This window comes from Manis pentadactyla, chromosome 9, assembly GCF_030020395.1.
Source record: "Manis pentadactyla isolate mManPen7 chromosome 9, mManPen7.hap1, whole genome shotgun sequence".
In the NCBI taxonomy this organism is placed as follows: Eukaryota; Metazoa; Chordata; class Mammalia; order Pholidota; family Manidae; genus Manis; species Manis pentadactyla.
This window is the reverse complement of record NC_080027.1, coordinates 99,423,034-99,451,032: the sequence shown is the minus strand read 5'-3', so window position 1 is coordinate 99,451,032 and position 27,999 is coordinate 99,423,034. Positions and strand designations below refer to the sequence as shown.

At 35.7% G+C, this 27,999-nt stretch overlaps 1 protein-coding gene across 4 annotated transcripts; it reads left to right on the top strand.

Moving 5' to 3' along the window:
* EXO1 (exonuclease 1) lies at window positions 1-27,957 on the top strand. Of its 4 annotated transcripts, XM_036918424.2 has the most exons (15): window positions 5-248; window positions 533-999; window positions 1,916-2,089; window positions 4,472-4,591; window positions 7,091-7,214; window positions 8,136-8,273; window positions 9,297-9,509; window positions 10,889-11,076; window positions 11,737-11,833; window positions 16,203-16,428; window positions 18,691-18,931; window positions 20,747-21,305; window positions 21,920-22,021; window positions 24,576-24,769; window positions 27,548-27,957. In XM_036918424.2, exons 3-15 carry the CDS (start codon window positions 1,929-1,931, stop codon window positions 27,687-27,689), a joined length of 2,505 nt encoding a protein of 834 aa, XP_036774319.2. In that variant the 5' UTR covers window positions 5-248; window positions 533-999; window positions 1,916-1,928; the 3' UTR covers window positions 27,690-27,957. The 4 variants fall into 4 exon arrangements, with proteins under 4 accessions (XP_036774320.2, XP_036774319.2, XP_036774318.2 ...); XM_036918425.2 differs by having other exon boundaries at window positions 1-999; window positions 18,694-18,931; XM_036918423.2 differs by having other exon boundaries at window positions 5-999.
* The last annotated feature ends 42 nt before the right edge of the window (window positions 27,958-27,999 follow it).

Below are 27,999 nucleotides of genomic sequence, written 5' to 3'. Positions count from 1 at the left end.
CCATCAGGAGGCCGCCCAGGGGTCAGGCGGGTAGCGGCGGCCGAATGGCAGAGCCGCGAGCCGCCGTCGCGTCTGCCAGCCGCGGGCTAAGAAACCGGAAGCGGCGGCCACGAAAAGCGCAGTCGGCGGCGTGCTGGCGTCACTTCCGCCGGGCGGGCCGAGTGAGCTCCCGCGCAAATTGAAAGGTCTACCCTGCATTGGGCGCGCGGCTGCAGCCCGGCTCCTCGCGTTCTGCGCCGCCCGCCTCGGTGAGTCTCGTAGACCTTATCCTGCGGCCCGGGGGAGCACGGGGAGAGCCCTCCCCGGAGAGGGAGCGGAGCGGGCCGCGCCGAGGCCTGGGCCGTCTTGCTGGGTCCCGACCTCGCGGCAGATCCCGTGGAGGGCCGGGGCGGCCGCCAAAGGGCCGCCGGGTGGGGCGCGCCCGGGCCGCCCGAGTGCTCTGCTGTCAGCAGACGCTACCGGCCCCGTTTTTGCAGGCAATCCGCCAACGTTGAGGCGTTAACAAGTACACTGCTGTCTTACTGTCGTGCAGGCCGAAGGAAGTGTGTCTCTGGACAGGGCTTGCGGGCCTCTCCTCCTACCGATGGGACTGGAATAGGGCGGCGACGCCGCGGCCGCTGGTAGCTCGCGGGCCTGGCGCTCCCGGAGATGCGACGTGCAGCGCGGCACCCGGTCGCTCCAGCTGTGCTGCAGAGGGCGTACTTATTCCAGGATACTTACCTAGCCTAGAAGAAACATACAAGTTTCTCGACATGTGTACTGTACCAGTTCTCCCCAGAGTGAAAGGAAACTGTTTAGGGACGCTATCCGAGAGGTCGGAGACTGTTTTACTCAAGCTGGCTTGAGGACCGCCTACATCGACGTTACCTGTGGTGTGTGCAATTCAGAATCCTCCTCACTCCACAACTAGTGAATCATAGTCACTAGGAGAGGAGTTGAAAATCTTCCAAGTTCTGAAATTTGAGAACCGCTGGACGAGAGCATCAGAGTGTCAACAGGGTAAGGCTGACTTCTGACCCTGCACTTTCTTTCCTCCCAAACCTAATGCTTGGTGGGAGAGATTCAATGTTAGGAAATGCTAAGCAACTGCTCAGCGCCCACGCTTTTGCTTTTATCATGGGAAGTGGTGTGGGCGAGGTGTAGTGGTCTGGGAAAGGACCGTGGCAGCGCCACAATTTTTTGTATAAATAGGGCTCAGAGGCTGCAATCTGGGTGGAAGAGGGTGGGAAGTTAAAGCATTCGTCTTGAAGCTGTGTTTGCTCTGCAGACACCGGTTCTCATCTCACGGGGTAGCCTGCAGAGAGTGTGGAGTTGCCTCTAGGCACCACCCCCTCACTGCTTATATAACAGAATGCTCATTGCTGGAATAATGCATTCTGGTGGCAGTGAATTTCAGGCCTAAAAACAAGCAGATCTAGTTCTGTAATTCTGTTTGTTTTGTTTTTCAGTGAAATGCCTACAAATTTTCGAGTTTCCACTACTATGCTGATTTGCATGTTAGCTCTTACAACGCATGTGGGAGAGGCAATGTGATGCCATAGATTTTAATAATGCCTTTTTGAAGAAGAGAAACATACTTTTTTTAGAACCTCCTGTGTGCCTAGTACTGTTAGGGGCTTAGAGCATACATTATTATTCCAAGTAAGAAAGCACTTTGGAAAGAATAAGCATTAAGGAATTGTCTAGTGGCATTAAGGACAGCATTAGTGATTAGTCTAAATATTCAAGACTATGGAAATTGGCAGGGAGTAAAGTAGCCCAGTTAAAATATTAAAGAGTAGTGATGCTCAAATATCTAAATAGTAACAGTTATGTCAGTTTCCAAGCTCTTTTTCTTCATGCTTATAAAACTTTTGGGTAGATGTATTTTGCTTTAAATATGGTCATTTTCCCTTCCTCTTTTCATATCATGTAGTTAACTTGGCACTATGGGGATACACGGATTATTGCAATTCATCAAAGAAGCTTCTGAACCCATCCACGTGAGGAAGTATAAAGGGCAGGCAGTAGCTGTGGACACATATTGCTGGCTTCACAAAGGAGCTATCGCTTGTGCTGACAAACTAGCCAAAGGTGAACCTACCGATAAGTAAGTCTGAACCTGTTGTTAATTCTTTGCCAATTAAGAATGGGACTTACAATGCCTTTTTTTTTTTTTTCCAGAAAGGAATCATTTTCATTCAATTCCAGATTTATCAAGTGAGAGTGAATGTTTTAGAATGTTGAGAGAAGGAATGACTTCCCTCTAGATATAGGCCTATTTTTTATTCTTTGTTATAAGCCAGAGTATCAGGACACCAGTGGACATAAACCAATTATGTCTCTTTTATCTAAGATAAACTTTAAAACAATATTCTGAAAATCCGTGGTGATTTCAGATGCCCACTTTTTGGGTATAGACAACGCACTGCCAAGCCCTGTTAGCAAAACAAAGCACTTCAGAGGGACAAGGGTTCTGACTTCCTTTTACTTCAGTTGGGACCAAAAATGTTGGTCATGTTGATATCCAGTCATTTAAGGCTTAAGTGATACTCTCATTTAAGGCTAGTTCAATGGACTGTCTTCCCTGTTTCTTAAATAGAAACATTAGAAAAATAAGTATAATTTCAGGACGGATTTGTCAGAGGAATTTGATCACTATTACATACTTTCTTTTGTAATAAATAATTTGTCTCCTAGAGGAAAAGTCACAGATCTTATGTTATTAACTTAGGAACAATAGACAGTAGGTAAAATGTGTTAATCCTGTTTGTTTCCTAGAGGAGGGAAATGTCATTATTGAATGGTGGATGTTTCTCAGGCCTATCAAGTTAATTTGACCCAAGGTGACCTGTAATAATTGAAGGAGCCTCAGCACTCTGCCATTCCCCCTGATAGGATCATTTTTTGTAAGCAATTTCTTTCCACAACTAAATTTGGACAGTTGCAACTGTAGTTGAAGACTACTAGTTTTTCACTGCTAGTAGCCTTTCTTTGAATATTCCATTATGGTGGGAGAACTTTATCTCTAGATTTTTGTAATTCGTGATGATTCTGAGATTTTTTGACTCATTAAAAAGTCCAAAATCCAGGGAATATTCTTCATTGTTAGAGATGTCAGTGATGAACTGCACCTGCATATAGTAGGTGCTTAGTAAATGTTTATTGGACTTAAATATTTCAGGACTTCAAACAAATGAAGTGTATTTAATTTTTTTTCCTCATAGCAACTAATAAGTAGCATCTGATAGTGTTTATTTTCCTTTTCTTGTCCACCTTTGGAATCAGGGTATTACCCAGAAATGGTCAGAAAATGTAGATGAACTTATGATAAACTTTTATGACCATTATAAAGAATGAAGTAGATATATATGTTATATGTGCTGACCTGGAAATACGTGTAAAATGACGGCACCAGGTGTCTGATATATTTGTATTTTGTCTAGTTAAAAAGTAAATAAATTTCCTTTGAAATTGATTATAAATCATGCTTGCTTTCTCCTATTTATATTGGATATTTAATCCATAGATCCCAATCATCGTTCTGTAAATCGGTGCAGGCCTGTTGTCGCTAGTTTACAACTAAAAGAAAAATAAGGACAACATAGTGAGTCTTTTATTAAGCTGAATATATTTTATCTAAAAGATCTTTTAAGATTATGTCTTTCTATTCCTATTTTTTGAGTTAAGATATCCTTTTCTTTATGAAATAATGAAAGTTTTAAGTATAGCTATTTTTGTTAATTGCCTTGGCAGGATAAAAAACTAAATGCAATGTGTGATCCTTGGTTGGTCCTGGAATGAGAAAAAAACTGTAGCAATGCTGTGCTGGCACCAGCTCATTCATTACAAGCTTGCTATACACCATCTCCTCCAAACTCAGCATTCATGGGTAGTTTACCTGCCATTGTAGAAAACCATTCAAATCAGGAAAATTGGAAAATGCTACTAATCAGGCACCCCTTCCCGCAGAACTGGTTGTTAAACATTTATCAGGCCACAGGTGGTTATAAGAAACATTATTGGGACAATTAGACGCATTTTAACATAGATTGTATTTTAGATGATATTTTATTACTATTAAATTTTCTGGGTATGATAATGGTGTTGTTGGAGGATTCAGGTATTTGTTGTACTATTCTTTCAACTTTTCAATAGATTTGACATTTTTCAAGACAGAAAAAAAGGCAGTGGAAGAGAAAGGCAAGATTTAGAACCACAAAATGTCAGAAATGAAGGGGTAGCAAAGCCTTTTAATCTATGGATGAGGAAAGCAAGGCTTGGAGAGTCAGAGCAAGTATCACATATAATGGCCCGTAGGATTTGAACCCAAGTCTTACTTAGAGTTTCCATTTCCAATGAAAACATTTGCTTAAAAAAGCAAAATATAAACATCTTTTTCCCATAATATGTCTCATCTGATTTTAAAAGGAACAAAAGTGTTACTTTACAAGATGAAAGCACTGAAGTACATTTTTCATTATTTTCATAGGTACGTAGGATTTTGTATGAAATTTGTAAATATGTTACTGTCTAATGGGATCAAGCCTGTTCTTGTATTTGATGGATGTACTTTACCTTCTAAAAAGGAAGTGGAGACGTCTCGGAGAGAGTAAGTTGATTCTCTAATCTCTAACTTAATTAGTTGCATTAAGGTCTGATGTGTGGTCTGTGTGATACCAGTGTTTTTTATTTTAACTTGTTGCGGCTTATTTATAACCCAGTACATGAACAAATTTCCTGAAATATTCCATGTGTGGTAGAAAAGAATGTGTATTCTCCAGTTATTTAGTGGAAGATTTTATGCCTGTTCAATAAATCAAGCTTATTGATTCTATTATTCAAGTTTTCCATACCCTTACTGGCTTTTGTTTTTGTATGTCTACTTAATCCATTAATTACTGAGAAAACATAATAAAACTTCACTGTGATAGTGGATTTGTCAGTCACCCTGTAGTTCTGTACATTTTTTTTTTGCTTTGTTTTGAGACTCTTGTATTAGTTGTATTCCAAGTTTAAAATTTGTTATATTTTTGTGGTAAATTGAAACATGTAGTGAGTCATTTAGCCTCTAGTTGTCCGTTTTTGTTCTAAAGTCTGGTCCATCTGATGCTAATATCTGTTTACCTTAGTACCTTACTATGTCACTGGTTTTTAGGTTTGCCTCCTATAAAGAACACATCACTCTTTTTTTAAATCCATTCTGTCGATCTTTGCCATTTAAAAAAATCTTTTAAATGAGGAGTTTTAGTCCTTTTGTATTGAAGACTACTAGTTTTTCATTGCTAGTAGCCTTTCTTTGAATATTCCAGTATGGTGGGAGAACTTTATCTCTAGATTTTTGCAATTCTTGATGATTCTAAGATCTAGTTACTAATAGATTTTGATTCATTGTTTCTTTTACTTGAGATTTTACATTTGTCCTGCTAGCATTTTTTTTTTTGGTAATGACTACCTTGCTTGACCTCTGAATTGTCTTCTTCCACTCTTCTTCTATTGTGCCTTGTTTTCTAGTTAAAAAGTGATGTGCTGTATTTCTATTCTTTCAGTAATTATACTAGAAATTTTACCAAGCATATTTAACAGAATCTAGTAATTTTATAATAGATCGGAGAAAGAATTTATGTATTTTAGTGAAGCAACTACATCCCTCTGTTCTTGTTTTTCCCCTTTATTAGTTTTTTTGTGTCCTGGAGTCATTGTGTTGTATAGGAAAGACCCAAGGGAACCTTCTGTGAGGGGGGCCTGGTTTGGGCCTCTTGGGGCTTAGAATCACACAGGGTTCATCAGGTCTAGGTTTTTTAATCTAGCTGTATTTACAGGGCTCTGATGCTTATCAAGAAGTTCATAAAGTTTATTAAAGGATTTACTGAGACCATTTGAGCCCACATTCTAATACAAATAATATACAGTTTATGAAACAGACTTTTAAGAAAAAGTTCATTAGTTCCAGGTTAGTTCTAACAACTGACATAATGGTGACAACTCTAAACCAGTGTGACTAAAGGACTAGTCCAAACCATATCCCAGCAGGCGTCCCCTACCCTGTCCTTCATTCTAATTACAGATAGTTATTCAGTTTGTTTTGCTAATCACCAGAATAGTAAAAATGTTTCATCTATCTGTGATCTAAGGGCTCTTTCTGTCTTATCTCTGTAGGATCAGCTGTTCTGTGCTGCTGTAGCAGTGGAAGGGGGACTTCAACTCCTTCTACAAAGTCTCTTTATCTGTGGAGCCCAGCCTAAAAGTGGAGCTGGGAAATGTGTGTGTGTGTGTGTGTGTACATGCACACTTACTTAAAAATAAAACCTCAGGAGTCCAGACTGACATCCTAATTTAAATTCAGGACTCCAGGGTTCTTAGCACTTGACTTCTGCACTGCATGTTTATCTCCATACTGAGCATCCTTGTTTTCAAGGGGACAGGGGACAGGATGATAAATTAGAACATCTTAATTACTCACTTATTTTATTCCACCTTTTACTCACAATAGATTCAGAGTAAAATATTAATATTATTGAAAAGTTGAATTTTCTTTCTTTTTCTTCTTTTTTCATGTAATGCTCTTTCTCTCCCTATTTTAAAAATAGTGGTTCTACATCATCAGAGCACATAACTAGTGATCTCTCCCTCTCTGACCCTATTTAGTGTTAATTCTATAAATTATTATATATTTGATGGTTATTACCTGTCCTTACACTGATGTCTCTTGTGTTTTTTCTGAAGTTTGTTTTCTAGTAGATTCTATAGAAAAGCTCACAAAAACAGTATTTCTTAAGTGTCCTGTATGTTGATAAAGTTGCACATTTTAAAACTTGAAAATTTGGATGGTATAAAAGCCTTGAGTCACATTTTCTTAAGTGTCTCAGTTGCTCCATTTTCTCATGACTTAAGTATTGCTGTGGAAAAGTCTGGCAATAGCTTGAAAGTATGTGCATTATAAATCACTTGTTCTTTTAGCCTAGAAGCCCAAAAGATCAGAATTAATATTCTCAGGGATCTGGTTTGCACTTTCAAATGAGTCAACTCTTTATATTCTAGGACAATTTCTTGAATTACAGTTTTATTTGTACTTTTTGTGTCAACCCTTTAATTTTTTTTTCCCTTGCAGAAGACGACAAGCCAATCTTCTTAAGGGAAAGCAGCTTCTGCGTGAAGGGAAGGTCTCAGAGGCCAAAGAATGTTTTACCCGTTCTGTCAATGTCACACATGCTATGGCCCACAGAGTGATCAAAGTAAGCTAAGTGAGAAATAAAGCCAGGGTAACGAGAGAAATTATTCTAAGCCTAACCTTAAGGAAGGGGCAGATGTCAGAAGAAGGAAGCAGTGTCTTTAGACAGGAGAAGGTTCCCACAGTTTCCAAGGGGGAAATTCTAAGAAGTGACGCTCTCCCTTTCAACGGAAGTCACTTGGATGAGCTCCATCCACATGTTGTTCCAGAAAGAGAGAAGGAACTATTTCCTGGAGGTTCAGTGTCATCACACATTCATAGTCTTCAATGCTCTGGAGTGTCCATCAGATACCTATTGATCCAGCCCCAGAAGTTCTCAGACTTCTAGTCTCCTTAATCTGTTTCTGCTTAGAATCTACTTTCCTTCTCACCCTATATCTTACTGTCAACATGCCCACAATCCCAGCCTTCACTTCCCCTTTCTTGGGCCTGTGATCAAACTACTTGATAAACAAATGGGAAAATAAATTTAGCGATTAGATTCAATAGTTTTATTAATATACTGTCATACAGACTTAAGTAGTCAAGCAAAATCTGACTTTTGGGGAAAATGTATTCTAGGCTGCAGATAAATGTCTTGTATACTTTGGAGCATAACCATTTTTAAAATGGAAGGGTTCTGTAATTTGAAATAATGAAGTTTTGTAGCTTGTAGTCACCTCCCACCCATACCCAGCCCGAAATGTATAGCAGTATTTTTTTTCTCCAAATTTATAAATTGATTTTCAAAAAAAGATTTCTTAGTAGCTATATGATTAGTTCAATATACACTAGGATTAAAAGTAGAAAAACTTCAGAGGAAATGGTTTCTGAAAATGTTATTAGTGTGGGTATGTTGAGGCTGGTAATGAAATGGGCTTGAAATGGAGTCATTCAGTGCTTCCCAGATGCTACTCTGGAGGTGGACTGTGATCCTTTTTCACAGGCTGCTCGGTCCCAGGGAGTGGATTGTCTCGTGGCCCCATATGAAGCGGATGCACAGCTGGCCTATCTTAACAAAGCTGGTATTGTACAAGCCATAATCACAGAGGATTCTGACCTTCTCGCTTTTGGCTGTAAAAAGGTACTTAAGCACAACTACTGCATACTGCTTTTCCACGTAGGTGGGCATCATAAGCATAGCAAGTATAAATTGAGGAGCTAAAGTTTTTCTTCTTCAGGAATAATTATTTATTTTATATACTACCTGCAGTGAATATGTACTTACAAAGTCAATACTTATTTTATTTAACATGAAGAGAAGGGTTTTGCTGCTTGGCATTTGTGTAATCTGGGAGCTTTTCCAGCTGTTAGAGTAAAGCCGTGAAGTTAAAGCATTTTGTTTTGTCCAAATTCTTTAATAGCATGTAGACTTATTAGTCTTATTTTGTTTAATAATCATAACTTATGTACTTTATATTTTTCAATTGGGTTAGATAAAGAAACTAACTTATCTACTAATGACATGCTCTTTAGTTATTTAGAATTGTGTATAAAACTGTTCAATGGAAAATTTTATCATGATAGAGTAAGGGGAGAAATTAAGATACAAAACTATAGGGTGATCTCATTTTTGTTAATACTTCTATTATTTATCTTCTCTGTATTCCTCATCAGTGATTTGAAGAATCTATGCCAAAAGGTTAGTTCTGGGTACCTGTGATAGATGAGAGATTTGGAGCAACTTCCATTTTCATCTTCCTGAATTTCTGTGTTTTCTATGTTTAAATTTTCTGCAATGAATATGTATTACTTTAATAAAAAAAGTTATTTTAAAATGTAAAAGTGGAAGGTAAGGAGAAAATGTTATTTGTATGAATTGCTCTTTGATCACCATGACAACCTTATAATGTAAGTAGGAAATAAAGAGATGCGGAAAGGGCATTCTGAGCCATGGCTGTCCAGTTCTTGTTATGACCTTGGCATAGCTCATGCTTCAGTATCATTTAATTGCAAACATCACAATAATTAACTAGCCCACCTATCTCTCCTCTCTCAGTGTTATGATGAAAAGCAAGAAAGATTTCTTAGACATGTTGCAGTGGATTAGATAATGAAACATAAAAATGTCCCTAATATGTGCTAACATTTTCCCTTCCTTTTGAAGGTGATTTTAAAAATGGACCACTTTGGAAATGGACTAGAAATTGATCAGGTTCGTCTAGGAATGTGCAGACAGCTTGGGGATGTGTTCACAGAAGAGAAGTTCCGTTATATGTGCATTCTTTCAGGCTGCGACTATCTCTCATCACTGCGTGGGATTGGATTAGCAAAGGCCTGCAAAGTACTGAGACTAGCCAACAATCCAGATATTGTAAAAGTAAGAGTGATTTACCAAGGGTCATATTCACTTTCTGAAACATTTCTTAATAGATACACACTCAGAATATGGATTTTAAATATTCTATTATGTCAATAGCCTTTATTGTATCTTTCAGAAGAGAAATTGACTAAGATAATTGATAAAAACATCGCTTTGGACAACTGATGAACCATTGTTTCAGCAATTGACAAAAATAGTAATTTTTAAAATGAAGATTAATATAAAGGGACTTAGGGCAAAATATTGTCAGGTGGAATTAATGTTAAAGTGCACAACCTTTTTTTCTGTCATACTGCTCTGTAGTAGTGGTTCTCAAACTTTTTGGATTGATGAGCCCTTTACATTCAAAAGTTCTTTGTAGCAATAATTATTTTTTATATTTGTTATAGCTGTTGATATTTACTGAATTAGAAATTAAAACCAAAAATTTAAGTGTTTATTAGTTCACTTCAAATTGATAACATGTTAACATAAATAGCGTATTTTTATGAAAAACAGTCATCTCTTCTAAAAGAAATGAAAATCAAGAGAGGAATTGCACCTTTATGTAAATCTCTTTAATGTAGTTTAATAGAAGACAGCTGGATTATCATAGTCTCTTTTACAGTCTTTTGAATATCACGTGTCCATTAGAACAAACTCTGAGACACTGTACATTACTGCTTTGATGTCTTTACCTTAAGAAATAAGCACAGATTAGGGGAGCTCATTTCCCCCACTTTGAGTAGTTCTTTAAAGCCCTTAGAGTTTGCAGAACAGAATTCCCAATTTCTGTTTCCTAGAGTACAAGGTGTGAGAGTATAAGGGCTAAGGATGATGTAGTATAATGGGAAAATTCCTATATTGGGAGATAACAGTGGGAAGAGAGCAACATGCCCCAACCAGCCTATTACTCTAGGATCACTTCAGTACCCTGGGCCTTCCCTTCAGAGACTTTGAATTTGCTCTAAGTATTTAAGACCCTTCCCTTTCCAGTTGTAGTCATCCATGACTCTAACAGAAGTTAGCATGTCAGCTTGGTTCTAAAAATATGGTCTAAGAATATTTCTATTTTTTTAATTCTCAGGTTTTGTATGTTTATTTTTGGATAAAGGGACTTTTGAAGGTGAAGAGCTTATCTTAAACTTAACACCTAGGAATTTAAACACAATGTGTAACTGAGTTTTTCATTCTTTGGATTAATAATAGAAAAACGAAAGAAAATATTGTTACAGAGACTTAGAATTTCAAGTGATATGATATGGTTGTGTTTGCTGGTAGAGGTTTTTCATGTAGATAAAAGCAGTTGATTTTTCTGTCCCTCCTAATGCTCCTCTAATGCTAACCAGTTGGTCTTTTTGCAGATAACTTGTAAATATTTTTACATCCATTGTTAGGTTATCAAGAAAATTGGACATTATCTCAAAATGAATATAACAGTACCAGAAGATTACATCAAAGGATTTATTCGAGCCAATAATACCTTCCTTTATCAGCTAGTTTTTGATCCCATTGAAAGAAAACTCATCCCTCTAAATGCTTATGAAGATGACATTGATCCTGAAACATTAAGCTATGCTGGGCGGTATCCTTTCTGATCCAGAATGGTTGAATTTGGCATTTCTTACTTCTCCCATACTTTTATGGTGATATTTTTAGTAAGACATTCAGCAAAAAGCTTGCAAATTATTTTTTGCTTTCTTTTTTATAGTGAAATCTGTGTTTTATTTATTTAAATTACCATGCCAGTGGAAATTTGCAACAACTTTTTGTTTGTAAACTTGAGGCTCCTTGGCTATACTGTGCTTAATACTTAAATTGACTTGACTGAAACACGTACTGAGTCAGTCACTCAAGATACATATTCCAAAGGTGGCCCTTGAGAACCCTTTGAGGCGAGCAAGCTCGATTTGTGGGGAGGAGCATTCAGGGCACATGGGCATGCCTGCTGAAGATGCCCTCTCCACAGCTACAGCCACATGCACTCAGTGTCCTGCAGACCCCAACTCACGGGAGGTGGTGATGGCGCTTTGCTTTGGCAAACAGCCAATTCCTGCAGGGACAAATAGAGACAAGTAAACAATGCCTGTGGGTTCAGTAATGCTGAATATAGAATGGAAGTAGGAGCCATTGATGTCATAAACCTGAAGGTTTTCTGTAACAATAGAAAATGCTTTTCTATCTTAATACGGTACATTTGTTTGGTTGTTAATAAAAGCATTTTTCCTTAATATTACCAACCTAGGTATGTTGATGATTCTGTAGCTCTGCAAATAGCACTTGGAAATAAAGACATAAATACTTTTGAACAGATCGATGACTACAACCCAGACACAGCTGCGGTAACATTTTAATGGTTTCTTTCTAAAAGAGCACATTTTAATTATGTTGTAGGAACTGTGATTAAAGGCAAATCTTCATTTAATAAATATCTTTAAAGCATTTCTATATCCAGGCACTGTGCAGAGTGTAGACTGAAAACAACCTGATGCTAGAGAAATTAAATCTTTTAGGACATAAGTAGGCATGTTAATTTCCTTAAATTAAAAAGTGACCACATATATTCCCAAACCTTTAGTTTTGAACATCTCATTTAAATATATACCAGTGCCTTTTTTCTCTCGCTTCATTCAGCCCCTGACATCTGGCACTGTTGAAGACCCCGACCTAGGAACTAACTGTCCTTGGAAATAAAAGCTGCTTTTTCTCTCATTCACAATTCAGCGAATATTTATGGAGCATCTCTGCCGTGTGTGAGCCCTTCCCCGCTTCTTTTTCCCTATATCCCTTATGCCACCCTCCCCCGCCATTCTCTCCTTTCTGTTCACGTTTTCATTCAGGCTCTGTTCTCTTTTCTGTTTTTATTTATTCCTTCAGTGAGTTCTTCTGTCTTTAATTATCTCACTGTTGCAGAGAATTTGTACATCTAACCTGTTCTGTAGTCTGTGCATCAACCATGTAGTTCTGCATGGCTCTTTGATCTCTCCATGATTTCCTGTAACCTTAAATCAGAAGCAGACTCTTCATTCCCTTCAGATTTCCCTAATAACATCTTTTTCTTTTTAGCACTTATTACTACATAAATCATGTCTCTTGTTTATTTTCGGATTCTTTCCAACAAAATGTAATCTTTATAAAGGCAGGATTTTATGATTTTCACTGCTATTATGTTGGCACGTTTACCTGGTGAGTGTCAGTTAGATATTTTCTTTCATTCTCTCAGTCTAGAAAACTTGGAAATAGGCCTTGGCTCTCACTGTGAGTCCTCTTGGTTCTAGTTGTCTTTCTGGTTGATGGTTTCTTCTTTCTCACAGCTTCCAGTCTAATCTAGGTCATTCTACTCTTGCTCACTAAATCAGTCCTTCATTAAATATTTATTAATTAAGCACTATAACAAACATAGGTTTGCTAGTGTTCTTGAATGTGAAAATAACTAAAATCCTTGCTTGGAAGGTACCTATTGTATAGGGGAGGGAGATGTGATTGTATGTATAAAATGTGGTAAGTGCTATAATGGAGGTTTGTTCAAGCTCCATGGGAAAAAAAGGATGTTCATCTAACTCCACTAAGGAGAGCATGTTCATAGTAATAATAACAAACATTTATTGGGCATTTACTGTGTTCTAAGCACTATTATAATAAGCACATAACACACACTAAGTCATTTACTCTTCAACAAGCCCTGAGGTTAGTACCATTATTCCCACTTGACAGATGAAGCAATGAGAAGGAAGATAGGTAACTTCCCCAGGTCACACCTTTGATAAATAGGGGAGCTATGATTCCAGGCCAAGCTCTCTGCTACCTCAGAGACTGATGTGCGTGTGGGTGTGCAGAGACCAGGGGGGATTATCAGGATGGGTGAGCAATTCCAGGCTGAAGCAAACAGCATGTGTGGAAGATGGTGACTTGTTAAGGGAACTCTAGTCAAGAATGTCTCAGTGTTTACCATGTAAAGGAAGCAGAGTACCTTGAGAAAGGAAAATGGATGAGTCTGGAGAACGTGGCCACTGACAAGCCAGTGACCAACTGAGCCTTGACAAGACATCGTTACAGTCAGCTGAAATGTAGCACACGTGCCCAAAGCACAACTATGTAATGATGCAAAGAAAGCATGTCATGTTCCTGAACTCAAGTCATGTGAACCTTATAGTCAGGCTGCTAGTTGTTTCTCTGTTTTCTTTGTTCTCTGAAACTTCTATTAATTAGATGTTGGGTTTCCTAATCTTCAAATTTTGGACTTTTCTCTTGTTCATATCTTTTGTTCTCTGTGCCAATTCTTTTTTAATCTAACAATTTGCACTATCTAGTACAATAGCCACTAGCCACATGTGGCTATTTAATCAACAATAAATGTAAATTTTCATTCTTCAGTTGCATTGGCACCCTCCAAGAACTTAGTGGCCAGTAGCCACCATATTGGACAGCATAGAACATGTCTATCACAGAAAATTCTGTGGATTTTTTATTGCTGCTATCATTTTCATGCCTAAGGGCTCTTCTTTAATTGTGCTTTCTTAAAGTAAATTCTTTTTAAGGAGTGTAATCTTTCCTCTTTCTCGTGTGTGTGTCTCTCTAAGAATGTTAATTTTGTGGGTTTGTTTTTTTTTGACGTGTTCTTCTGCTCACTGCATTATCTCTTCTGAATTTGTTTTTTTGTTTTTTTGTTTTTCTCTTTGTTTTGGCCTTTTCTCTTTCATAGGAGAGACTTTCTTCAAATTACTGGAACTTCTTGTCCACTTGTTCCTTGTTGAAAGGCACCGAGAAGCTTGAGAAGCTTTGGGTGGCCTTCTTGGGCTTTACTCTCAGGCAATCTGGCTGGCAAGAAACTGGTTTTGTTTTACAAACTCTTAATTGTCCCAACATGTTTTCTGTACAGCTCCATGTTTCCAAAAAGAGATCCTCCAATCTCTACCTAGTAATATAAATGTGGGTGTTTGCATTCCAGAGCAGGATAGGGAGAGTGAGTGGGGTAGGCCAGGAAGGGACAAGAGCAATCCTTCACCATTCAGTAATTAGCCTTTCAACTGATCTCTGTTTTTACACAAATAGATCTTCCCACTTTCTGAAGTGTATACTGTTTTTTGTTACTGTTTCTAGGTTTTGAATGTCCAATTGCCCCTGTTCTGAAGGCAGGTGGCTGTGAATTGGCTGCATGGTCAGGTTGAAGATGAGGGCCCAGAGGTCACTAAGCCCCCTCCTCTCAGCCCTCCCTGTACCTGTGGCCTGAAAGGTACTTGGTGCCTTAAATTCCTGAGCTTTTTGTAGGTAGAGTAGACTTCTCATTGGTATTCTCTTCTGCAGACATGGGTTTGATGTGTCTTCTGCCAGGTTGTTTGAATTCCTCCATCTATACTGCCTTCACTATGGTTAGGAAGTTACAGGTATCTTCTAATTTTATTGCAGATGGAGTTTGTGTTTATTTCTTGTTCTTAATGTTTTGGGGGATGATTATTGAAAGAAAGGGATGAAAAATAAGTGCTTATTCTGCTATCTTCTTTATACACTTGAATTTTTGATATTATGACTTCATCAGGAATGATTCTTAAGTTTTTCCTTTGTCTCAGAAACTCACATATAGTTGGTTGCATTGAATGTGTCTAGATATTGCTGGGAATGTTGTGGCTAAGATGGCCAACCTTCATAGTCCCAAATCATTATCAGATCTTTCTGTTTTTCATAGAGAAATTTCTGTAGGCCATCAGTGAGATCTAATGCCATGGGCCATTCTATTTAAGCTGTTTTTTTATACCTATTCCTCAATATTCTGAATTGCCACCTTTGCTAATTCTCAAAGTGTATCCTGGATAATATCACCTTATCTTATTTATTTTATCCTTTCTTTAAGTGAAAGACTTAGATTAGATTCCAAGTTCAGATGGGATTTTTTCAAATGGAAGTCATGCCCTAAGCACCAGCATTTTTTGTGCCTTGGTTAATTTTTCCCTTTGCCTCTCCTACCTACTCTGTTAGAACATCACTGGCATCCTCTTAGCAGATCATTGGCATCCAATATTGTAACTGTGAATAACTTGTATTAGCATTAAAAATGATTGCTTACCAGTACTTAGCAATTAACTCTCAGAGAAAGTTTTATGCAAGAGTCAGTGTAGACCAAAGTAGCTGGGTCCCTGTATTGTCCACTAAAGATGAACCAAGTGTGGGTCTAATAGAAAACTAGTGCTTTGTAAACTAGATTCTTTCATTTTGAACTCAACCAGTTTCTAGAGATGGGATAGTTGATTACTTTAAATATATGATTTTATGGTTTTGACTTTCAGATGTTTTGTAAAGAGTACATAAATGATTATTTAGATGCTTGTTGCCAGATGAATATTAAATTAATAATCTAACACCATGTGTTGGAATAATACTGAAATTTTAGAAGTACTTTTTTTCTGGCCTCATTTCTTCAAGTGCAGTTTTGCTTCTTGCACTGTTCATCTTAAGTTCATTTTTTATTTCTTAGCAATGAGCTAACATGGTTGCTTGACCCTTATTAGAAGAGAAACAGACCTAGAAAGACAAGTTCCATACTTTATGGAAAAGTATAGGACCAGCAAAGTAGAAATATCATTAAAGAACAGCTGTTTCATCAAAAGCTGTTCAAAAGGTTAATTTAATTATTTCCTTATCATTTATGTTGATACAGAAGGAAATGATTTGACAGTTTTCCTTCTTCAAGTAACCTTTTTCCTTTTACTATTTTAGCCCGCCCAATCTAGAAGTCATAGTTGGGGTGACAAAACATGTCAAAATTCATCTACTGTGAGTAGCATTTGGCGTAGGAATTGCTGCCGTAAATCTGAGCTGGATAAGGTTTCAGATACCACAAGACTGAAGGAAAATCCAAGTACTGTGGCCATTGAACAAGTGGTTAGTACTAAAAGGTTAAATCTTCCAAGGAAGTCATCCATTGTGAAAAGACCAAGAAGTGGTATGTATTTTGTTTTTGTGAAATACTAGTGAGTATTGGTCACATTTAAGAAGTTTTTGCTAAACCCAAGGGCATTAAAGTTTTCTCCTGTTTTCTTCTAGAAGTTTTACAGTTTCAACTCTTATATTTAGGCCTTCGATCCATTTTGAATTAATTTTTTTGTATGGTATGAGTCAAGGTGTACTTTTTTTGGTATATGTTAGACTAGTTGTTCCTGCACTATGTGTTAAAAAGATTATCCTTTCCCCATGAGATTGCCTTGGCACATTGGTTGACAGTTAATTGAGTGTATATATGAGTCTCTTTCTGGACTCTATTTATGTACCCTTGGTCTCTTCCTTTCCTTATGCCTGACACACTGCCTTGGAGCTTTATGGTAAATCTTGAAATCAAGTGGTATGAGTCCCATAAATTCTTCTTTTGAAGAGTCGTTTTGGCTATTCTGTACTCTTTACATTTCCATAACAATTTTAGAATCAATCTGTCAGTTTCTAAAAAAAAAAAGGGCTGCTGAGATTTGGGGATTTACTCTATAGATCAGTTTGGGGAGAACTGGTATCTTAACAATAGTGAGTTTTCTGATCTATTTAAGTCCTCTTTAAGTTTTGAGTAATAACTTTGTAATATTCAGTGTGTAGGTCTTGTATATCTGTTATCAAATTCATCCCTCTATTTCACACTTTTGATACTATTATAAATGATATTCTTAATTTCAAATATTCGTTGCTAATATATAGAAATGCAATTGACTTTTGTATATTAATCTTATATTTGATAACTTTACTAAATTCATACATTAGTTTTAGTATCTCTTTTGTAGACTCTGTAGGATTTTCTGTATAGATAATAATATCACCCGCAAATAAAGACAGTCTTGCTTCTCCTTCTCCAGTCTGGATGCCTTTTATTTCTTTTTCTTGCCTGCTGAAACCTCCAGTACAATATTGAACAGAAGTGCTGAAATGGAACACTAGGTACTGGAAAAGGGGTTGTTGTTGTTGTTTTTCTCATTGTAGAACATGTTTAAAAAGTAGGGAATAATTGTATTCTGTTCCTTCTCCCCCTCCTTTCCCTCAGATGTCTACATGAATGAATGAACAAAAGTCTAATGACAAAAACAAAACAAAAACCTTTGTAAACTTGAAGTTTATGCTTTTTTTCTTTTTTTAATTTAAGTACAAATTATTCATGTTGGGCCAAAGTGTCCTAATTTTTTATGAACCTAAGTTTTTTTCACAGTACTATCTCTGAACCTTTGTTTCCTCTTCTAAAATTGCCTATTTCACAAATCTGTATATATTTTATTTAAGGTAAGATATACAAGCCCCTAGCAAACAGCAGGTATAGTATATTATGTTAGTTTCTTCCTTCCCTTCTGCTACCATTAAGGCAGGCTATATTTGTGTTTTCCTCTTCTTTGAGGGCACACAATTCCCTACGTAGTAAAACAGATTTAGGCTTTTGCCAGGATCAAAATAAAGTTTACTGATCTAAACTTTTTTTTTTAATCATGCATTTTAAAATTTGAGATGTCATCTTCTTGTCTCCAGTATTTTGGTACCCCTATAATTGTACCTAGTAAGCATTTACTCTTATGTGAGTGAAGGCCATTCGGACTGAGACTTAATTAGACTAATTTAAAGCACCTTAGAGCTATTTCTATGTCCTTACCTTTAATACTTTGTATTATTTCATCTTAATGATTGTTCTGATTCCATAGAATGCATCTGCCACACAGCAGTCCTCTATCTAGCCCCAAAGCTAAGTAATAAGGATCACAACTAGAGCACAAATTACTTTTGACTACATGACAACCATATGTGTGTGTGTGTGTGTGTATACACACCTCAAAAACTGTAACATAAAGGTGATGTGTATAAATAGCTACAAGTTTTATTGGAATGTTTTTAAAATCATACATTAATCATACATTTACATGTAAATTATCTTAAAAACTTTTTAACATTTAAAATTAGGCCCTTAGTATAATAGGTAGCCTTACAGAATTGATATATACTGAAGTTTTGGCTTGGGTAACTTCATATACAAGTAACTGACATTAAATTTGGGGTTATTTGTGAAATTAAAACAAGGTTAAGGGAATTTATTTTCTTGAGTCATCCTTGAATTTCCTTTTGTAAGGCATAGTTTAAAAAACATAAGACTTCTTCCTTGGGACAATGAGACATGCTTTGGGAAGATAAGGCCCAGTCTCTTAACTACACACAAAACAGACTTACAGATAACTTTGTTTTTATTTAGAAGAGCTGTCAGAAGATGATATATTGAGTCAATATGCCCTTTCATTTACAAAGAAGACCAAGAAAAATAGCTGTGAAGGTAATAAATCATTGAACTCTGCTGCAGTATTCATGCCTGACCTGGTAGATGGAACTACTATTAAACACTTAAGTACACCACCTACGACAAGAAATAAATTTGCAACATTTTTACAGAGAAAAAAAGATACTGGTGCGGTTGTGGTTCCAGGGACCAGAAGCAGGTATAGTTTTAGCTACAGAATGTTGTGCTTCTATTGTATTGTATACTCTATTGATCTTTAATTGTCTTGAGTAAACAATGAACAGGAATAATCCACAGTAAACATTGTGGAAGGTGGAAGGCTTATAAGCCAAGCTAAGGAGCTTTTAGTCTTTAGAGGTAATGGGAAACATTTAGAGGGTTTTAATCAGGGAAGGGGTGCAATTTGATTCCTGGCTTAGATAGACCACTCTGAGCACTCTGTGAATAACAGACTCTCAAGGGCCGTAAGTGGAACAGAAAGATCAGTTGGCTGTTAACCATAGTCCCTGTGACAACGAAGTGTCAGAAGTTATTTAGGCATAATATAGTAACTCAAGAGAATTAATTAATCAGTCCAGTGTTTCTCTAGAAAACTTAGAATATTTTTTTTGTTTTTCAAGTTTAATAAACCAGGCTGTGGCCAGTTTTGTCTCTGGCAGTGGGAGGCAGGTGTAGGGGGGTGAGCCTCTGATAAACCCTCAGCCTCAATTCAGGTCGTGTTTCAGGCCCTTCTCCCATCGAGTCTTCTCAAGGAAGTGTTCACAAGACAAAGGATTTTTTTATTCCTCCAAGCCACTCACCTAATGAAAGTTGCTTGTTAACTGTGGGGTGATGGAAAAGAGGGCTCTGGATGATACATGCTGATTAGTAAGTTGTAGAAAGTTGACTTCTTTTATTTGGAGAAGTTTTTGGAACTTGTGTTTGATTTTCCTGTGTGGGTGAAAATAGAATTTCTCTTTTCTGCCTTTAATGCTGAACTCTTTGGAGATAGCTAATGAGAACAGCATTGTGTGTCTCTAGGTTTTGCCTGTTTAGTCATTGTAGAAGCTTAATGCTGTTGAGGCTGTGCATAGCTGTTTTATATATTTATGTTAGATGTTTCACTAATAAATTATTCAGAGGTGCTTGGAGAAATTTTTTTCTCCAGCTTATGGTGAAATAGTAAGTCTGATGTATAATTTTCTGATCTGGATTACATAACAACATCTAAACTAACTAGATATTATTAAATTAGTTTTCTTGGCTAATCTTCAAGGTTCTTTTATATGTTCTTTTATTCCTCACAACAATATTATGAAATAGTCGGGATTGGCATTATTTTTTCCATTTTTTTCAAGTGGCTGTGCTGAATAAGTAATACCACTTTAGTAATATAGAATTTGGAGATTGATTTAAAAGTCTTAGCCTCAGTATTCAAAATAGTGTACAAGTTTATAGGGTGTGTAAAAAGCTGGTAGATTAGTGCATTACAAGTTCCCCAGTGTTGTGCTACTAGAATTAAGCTAAAATGAAGGATAAACAGCTTATTTCTTTCATTTTGCTTTCAAGAAAATATGAGGCAGTAGTTATAGACTGACTTTCCTGTTACGTATTTCATTTCTGTTCAAATATTTGACTTTCTGCCACCTGTGAGCCACTGTTTTAGGTACTGAGGAGGATAGAAAGGCACAGACAGGGCCTGTCCCCCAGGAACTTGTAGTCTTGGAGAAAAAGGTTGGGGAAAGAAGATTATGATGATAAAGTATAGATAAAATACTCAAGCTCCAAATACATGTATATGGAGATGACTGCTTTTAGAAAGTCCTAAAAATTCATTGTATAAATAAATTTCTCAGGGTGAGAATGTTGGCAAAATCAAAATGTAAACCTTCAAAATCTATTTTGCCTTTATTTATGAAATTATGTATATATGAGACTTTTCTTTAAAGAAACTGGTCCATTTTCCCATTGAATCTTGTCACCTTCCTGAGAAAACTCTAAAATACTTACGCATTCTGTCATTTTTTTCTGTTAGGTTTTTTTGCAGTTCTCTGGATTCTGCTGACTGTGTTTCAAAGGAAGCAAGCAGTCAGCTTCTAGATAAAGCTGCTATCACCAATACAGAAGACAATCTAAATGAATCTGATTGTCTAGATGGCAAGAAGCTGGTTGCTGCGAATGTACATAATTCAAGTGACCATATTCCAGATGACGTAACTGTGACTGCTGATGAAGTGTCTCCATCTTTCGAGAACAGCAAATTCATGAGGACTGTTTCACCACCCACTTTGGGAACACCAAAAAGCTGTTTCAGTTGGTCTGGAAGTCTTGAAGATTTTGCAAGAACGCCAAGCCCATCTCCAAGCACAGCACTGCAGCAGTTCCGTAGAAAGAGTGGCTCTCCCTGCTCTCCACTGGGAATGAACGAGCTGTCTGCTGTGACTCAGTTAAAGAGCAATGAGTCAGGTGATGAATCCCATTCTCCACATGAAGGGGGCTGGTCTTCACAGTCTCAGGAAAGCCTAGAATTATCGCCACACAATTTAAATGCATCAAAACTTTCTCAGCTTTCTAACAAGGATTCAGATTCAGAGGTAAGTCATGTTATGAAGCCTCTGTTTTCAAATTCTTATGTAAGAGAAAACAGGTTCTTAATCAGATAGTTTGGTAAATTTTGCCTACATTGTGGAAATTTTTCATTCTAGATCTTACTGTGTAGAAAGTTCAGATTTTATTCCTTTAAGGACTTGTCTGCATCTTTCCTGTTTTAAATTCTTGTACATTTAATCTAACTGCATTTCCAGAATCATTAAGTATTCATTGATACATGTCTCAAGTTGTGGAACCGTTAGGATCTAAGCAGAATGATAAACTATGAAATGAGAAATTATTATAAATTTAATATTTAAATCCTTTACATACTCTTGAATCCAGATAACATTTGAAACCTTGTAAGAAAATGGCCTTCTTAATGTGATGGTTAGTTTTTTCAGTGATACTTAAAGTGAAACTGGTGAACATCATTCTTTCCACATTAGATTCATTTTCTTTTATACTACTCCATGCTTTTTATATTTTCTGAGAAATTTTTTTGTTTATATGATGTTCTCATTTTACTTGTTTTATATTTTGTTGAATATTGACTAGTCATACAAATTCTGTAGTAAAAATCTAATTTTATGTTACTTTTTGATCCTGGGGAACCTAGGAATCTGATTGCAATTTAAAGTCATTTGATAATCAAGATAATCAGAAATTCAAGCTACATTTATCTCATTTTTTGAAAAAAGACACACTTCTAAAGAACAAGGTAAAACAATTTTTCTTTTTAAGTTTCAGAAGCAGTGCATGGTTATTACCAGAAAATGAGAAATATAAATAAAATTGAAATGCATATATTCTTATTCACACAAAAATGTCCACTTTCTAACCTTCCAGGACCATGTTTGTACTTTATTGTGGCTGTTTAGGCTGTGAAACCTGTTATATTCTCTTGCAGTATAAAGATTTTCTTCCATATACTTATATAGTATTATCTATAAGGACTCTGTAACATACCATTGTATGAGTTTAGCTAATCCTCTTGTCATTTATCCTAAGAATGTTTTACTATAGCACACAGTGCTGCAATCAACATCTTGTGGATAAATATTTGAACACCATTCACAATTGTTTGGTAGGATGAAGTCCATGAGTGATATTTCTGGTCCAAAGGCATGTGTGATTTGAACTTTGAGATACACTGCCAAAAGACCTCTAAAAGCTGTGTCTGATGAACCAGTTTTGTTTTGATCAAAATATATAAATATTTGCCTAGTGAAAACTTACAAATTAAAGTATATTTTACACTTGTGTTCTTACCCATCAATGTGAAAACACTTAATTCCTAACTTAAAAATGAGCAAGGCACATGAACAGAAATCACAGAAGTACAAATGGTTGATTAACATATAAAAGCATGTTTAATATCACTAGTAATCAAATAGTGCAAATTAAAAGAATGAATATGATTTCTTCCTTTCAGATTTCAAAAAAATACTTTAAATTGTATTCAATTTTTATGAGAATATGAAATGAATAATCACATTAAGAAAGTGTCAATTGTTCTGCCATTTTTGAAAAGCAATTAAAAGAGTTCAAATAATTTAACCCAGTTAAATGTATTCTAGACTTAAGCTTAAGGAAATAATGAGAGTTTAGGTATAAGACCATCTAATCCCGCATTGCTTACAGTAGTAAAAAATAGGAAATAACCTAAATATCTACAAATAAGGGAGTGAATTATTAAATACATTATTCGTTTTAGTTATTAAGTAGTGGAAATATACGTGAATTTTCTGTTCTTTCTTTACTTGTGTTTTTCCGTAGTGAACATATATTATTTTTCTAATGCATAAAAACTAAAAATTTCGATAAAATGGCCTGTATGTCCATTTGAAAGAAGAGCCCCATCTCATACTATACAAATATAAGTACCCAATATATTAAGATATAAGTGTAAAATATGTAAATAAGGCTATTTTTTAAATCTATGAGTGAGAAAGTTTTTTTCAAACATACTGTCTTGGGAAGATGTCCATATTATTTTTGAGTGAAAAGGAAAAACATGTTATTAAACAATATGTATAGCATAGTTAAAAATTTTTTAAATACTCATGTATACATGTTTGTGTTTATATAATCATAGTAAAAGTCTGCTAAAGATACCAAAATTATTTGCAGTGACATACAGGACTAGACATATTAAAAAGTATTTAACTAAAAGGAGTTATGTCTGGACATTAAATCATTGTCTTTTTATCACTATTATTTTTGCTCTCAGAGATTTGCATTGTCAAGAATTTTTAATTATCACTTCTCTTTTGGTGAAAACTCCTCCCCAGATGAACTTCCTCCTTGCTCCCCAATGTCCATACTTAATATCTTTTTTAAAAAATCATCTTTTTCTTACCTCTAACCATTATTCTCAGAACATTTTTATTTTTATCTGTTAAATAAAATTATATTATTCTCTTTGTCATTTAGTTTAGAAATCATGTGATTATCCTTTTTCTCAGCCCTTCTACAAGGAGTGAAGAAAAACACCAAAAACTATGCCATCCAGATCCTAATATTTCTGGGTCTTGTTTCTTGCCCTCCATTTTTCCATCACTAACACCTCAATTTAAGATTTCATCTTTACATGTGAACCTTTCCATCATTTATACACCCTCTGTCAGATTCATCCATTTTAAAGCCTTGTTTTATATACCTTACTCTTATCATTCAAAAAAAAAACAAAACTCTAATGGCTACACATTTCCTACAGTGTAAAAGTCAGCCCTTCAGTGGAAACAAGCTAAATGTCAGTAGAGATCTGTTTAAGTAAATTATGGCACATTTACACAGTGGGAAAACAGGCAACCTATTCAAAACAAAATTCAATTCTACATGGGAAGAGGAAAAGTCTCCAAGATATATTATTAAGTAGAATCAAGATATATTAAGTGAAAAATACAAAGCACACAAGTGTGTAATATGCTGCCTGTTGTGCGTGCTCACATGTGTGTGTGTGTGTGTGTGTGTGTAAATGGATTTAGTGGAGACACAGGAAAGTCGTTACAGCAATCCCTAGAGAAGTGACAGTGAGGGAGGCCCACTCCTCTCTCTAGTCTAACTCTTGAGTTTAGCACCAGTTACATGTATTGTTTGTTAAAAAATACAGTAATTTCTATAGTTGACATTTGTAAAGAGTACCTTTTTATAATACATTGTTTATAGATGATTTTTCTTTTCCAGTGTATATACATGTAAAGAATAATTGGAAGTTAACTAAAGATAGTTGCTCTAACAGAATAGTATTAAAGCAGGCATTTAATCTTCAGGTTCCTGGGCTGTATAAATCTAGTTCTATGGATAATCTTTCTACAACCAAGATCAAACCTCTAGTACCTGCCAGAGTCAGTGGGCTGAGCAAGAAACCATCAAATATCCAGAAGAGAAATCATCATAATGCTGAGAACAAGCCAGGATTGCAAATAAAAATCAATGAGCTCTGGAAAAATTTTGGATTTAAAAAGTGAGTTGGCTTGTAACTTACTCTATGATAGGATAAGTTATTTTTTCTGTAGTTTCAGTTCTCCCAACTCTTATTTTCTCATGAATCAATTTTTTCTTCTCTAACTCTAGTTCTTTTCCTCTGTCCCCTTTAGCTGACTCTTTGTCAGTTTATTTAACTCCAACTTCTACATTTTCTTTTAGTGAAAAGATGGCAAAGTAATCCTCATTTCTTAATCTGGCTTTGGGGTCTCTGTTAATAGCCAGGTACCCTTTCCAGGCCTTAATGTCTCATGTTTTTTTTCCTTCTTATCTCTCAGGATTGTAATAAGAATAAAGTTGCTTTAGACTTGGTGGTGAGAAGGTAATACTGTATCATACTACTTGATATAAGGCAATTTGTTTCTCTATCACATCTAAAATGAGGAGAATCATTGAATATCTACGATCAATTTGCCAGACTTCCAACGTGTGTGGGAAACAGTGCTTTAAAAGAATTGACCCTCTATATAATCTGTGTTTTTTGAACCATTAAGACTTCCTTCTCTTAGAGTACAAAATTATCACAGAGCAGCATCAATTTTTAATTAATTTTCTTGTTGTCAATTAAGCAAATTGCTCAGAATAAAAAATTTTTTAAAAGAAAAGTCATATAGGGCAATAGGATTATTCTTTGCTAATAGAAATGTCATAACAATCAGATAAGATGGTATGAGTAGAAACACTTTATAAATAAATAAATGCTATATATATATTTTAACATTGTGTGAAGTCTAGGATTAAATCAAATAACAGTTATCAAACTTTCTGCCTTGAGGAACACTTTATACCCTTAAAAATTATTGTCGGCCCAAAAATACTTTGGCTTATATCAACATTTAGCCATCTTAAAAATTAAAATGGACATTTTAAAAATATTTATTTATTTATTTTTAAGTAGTAATAATCCCATTACATGTTAAAATCAGTTAATATTTTTACAAAACTGACCATGTTTTCCAAAAAAAAAAAAAGTGAGATGAGTGACATTGTTTTAAATTTTTGCAAATGTTTACTGTTTGGTTTAATAAAACTGAGCAGGATAATTATATCTTTCTGTCTTTGACCTATTATGATATGTTGCTTTGGATAAAGTATATGAATACGATCTGGCCCCACACTTACTAGTATATTTTAGTAACCTTTTAATTTTATTTTCATTTATTTATTTCATATATTTTTATATATTTATTTTATTAAGGTATTATTGATATACACTCTTATGAAGGTTTCACATGAAAAAACAATGTGGTTACTACATTCATCCATGTTATTGTGTCCTCCCCATGCTCCATTGCAGTCACTGCCCAACAGTATAGTAAGATGCCACAGTCACTATTTGCTAGCCTTTTTATTTAAGTGTGAATTTTCTTCTTTGATATCATACCAAAATTCAACAAGCTATAGTTTCTTAAAGATTAGTTACAATGTAGAGTATGAAACCATGTCAATTGACTTTTCATACTCTTACATTACAGATCATTGGTCCATATTCTACTTTGAGTCCATATTTTGCTCATGCATGATTTGATAACATCATGCATTGCTCATTTGGAAAATGTCAGTTTACTGAATTGTGCTGGTCTTTGAAATGTTGACACATTTCATTTTAAATAATATTTAAAGAGCATGATATCATCAGCAAAGTCTTTGAGTATTAGATGACAGATAAAATTTGAATTCTTATTTTCACTTGAAAGCTTGAATTTTATCATTGGCAACAAATACCATTAGTTGTTTTGTTGAAGTAACAAACAAGTTCTCTGTTTGTTTTAGAGAAGCCCTTTGCCAAATACCTAAATTAGAATAACCACAGTGTCACAAGTGAATTTTTACTGGAGATAACCATCATACTTCACTATGCAATGAAAGTGCCTTATTTATTTTTCCCATTTTGTTACAGAATGTTAAGAAGTTGAGAGGGTTGAGATTTAATAAAATTAATGATTTTTTACTACTTCGTTAAGAATGTTAAGTGAGACTTTTTTTTTAACTGCCAGTATATGGAACTATTAGTATTTCCTGTACAGCTTGGTGTTGTCCTGATGCTAAGTTGCCAGCAGCTTTACTCAGTTTTGCTTGTGGACTATCAGTACAAATATCAGCACAGGGGAAAAGAGATAAAGTCTAAATATGGCTGTGAAAGTAGTTTTGATCTTGCAAACTTGCTGAAAAGGTCTTAGAAATGTTTAGGAGTTCAGAGACCATACTTTGAGAACTGCTACGAGAGAGAATTAAGGGTGCGGTAGTATTTTTAAATGCCTGTGGAATATAAGACTTCCTGGTGTTGAATTTTTGCTAACGGATGACAATTATCTTTCTTTTGTGCATAATAGGATGAATTTTTACAGACAGAGCTCCCTTCCAGAAAAAAATGTTGGGGGGGAGGTAAAAGATAGCGGTTAAACATTTGTTTGTGCTTCATTTTCACTAATGTTAGTTCTTAGACTTGAGGGGCGCTAAAAAGAGAGGAACTGAAGTTTCTCTATGGGACTCATCCTGCCTTAGCAGGCATACATTAGTACTGGTCTAGCACCTTCTTTGAAAAGTGATGTAGGAAGCAGGAAGGGGAACTAAGAAGCCAAATTTGAATTTTATTAGGCAGATTCAGAGGAGAACCTGAATTTGTCATATAACGAATTGAGACAAATTGTACAATAAAGGGTCTTATCCTCTTCTTACACCTCTTTTATGTCTAGGTAGTATTTCTGTGATAATCAGTACCCTCAAAAATAGCAAATTTATGTATTATATTTTGCAGAGATGCTGAAAAACTTCCTTCTTGTAAGAAGCCAGAACCCCTGTCTCCAGTCAAAGATAACATCCAGCTGACTCCAGAAACAGAAGAGGATATATTTAACAAATCTGAATGTACACGTGTCCAGAGAGCAATATTCCAGTAACGAGGAGCTGTGAGGCCATTGCCTGCAAGAAAGCCTCTATCAATTTGAAGTTCTATTAGGGAATGAGGCAGTTCTCTAAGATTTATTCTTAGATCTATAACATTTTTAATGCACATTTTGTATATTAATTATGTAATTGTTTCTTTTGTTCAGCTTTTTATATTTTCGTAAGAAGCTAACTAGAGAAATAATTTTATCTTTGATAGTTTTTGGAAGTTTCAGTGTTAATTGGACAAGTCCCTTGGAATTTATAAAAATCTACTTTAAAGATTTCTGTAGTGTTGTCAAGTTTAAGGATGACAAATGAAAA

Coding starts and splice junctions, on each gene's coding strand:
- EXO1 (XM_036918424.2), top strand. CDS start 1,929: ATGGGGATACACGGATTATTGCAATTCATCAAAGAAGCTTCTGAACCC. Junction 7,215..8,135: donor TGGCCCACAGAGTGATCAAA/GTAAGCTAAGTG, acceptor CCTTTTTCACAG/GCTGCTCGGTCCCAGGGAGT. Junction 24,770..27,547: donor AAAAATTTTGGATTTAAAAA/GTGAGTTGGCTT, acceptor TATATTTTGCAG/AGATGCTGAAAAACTTCCTT.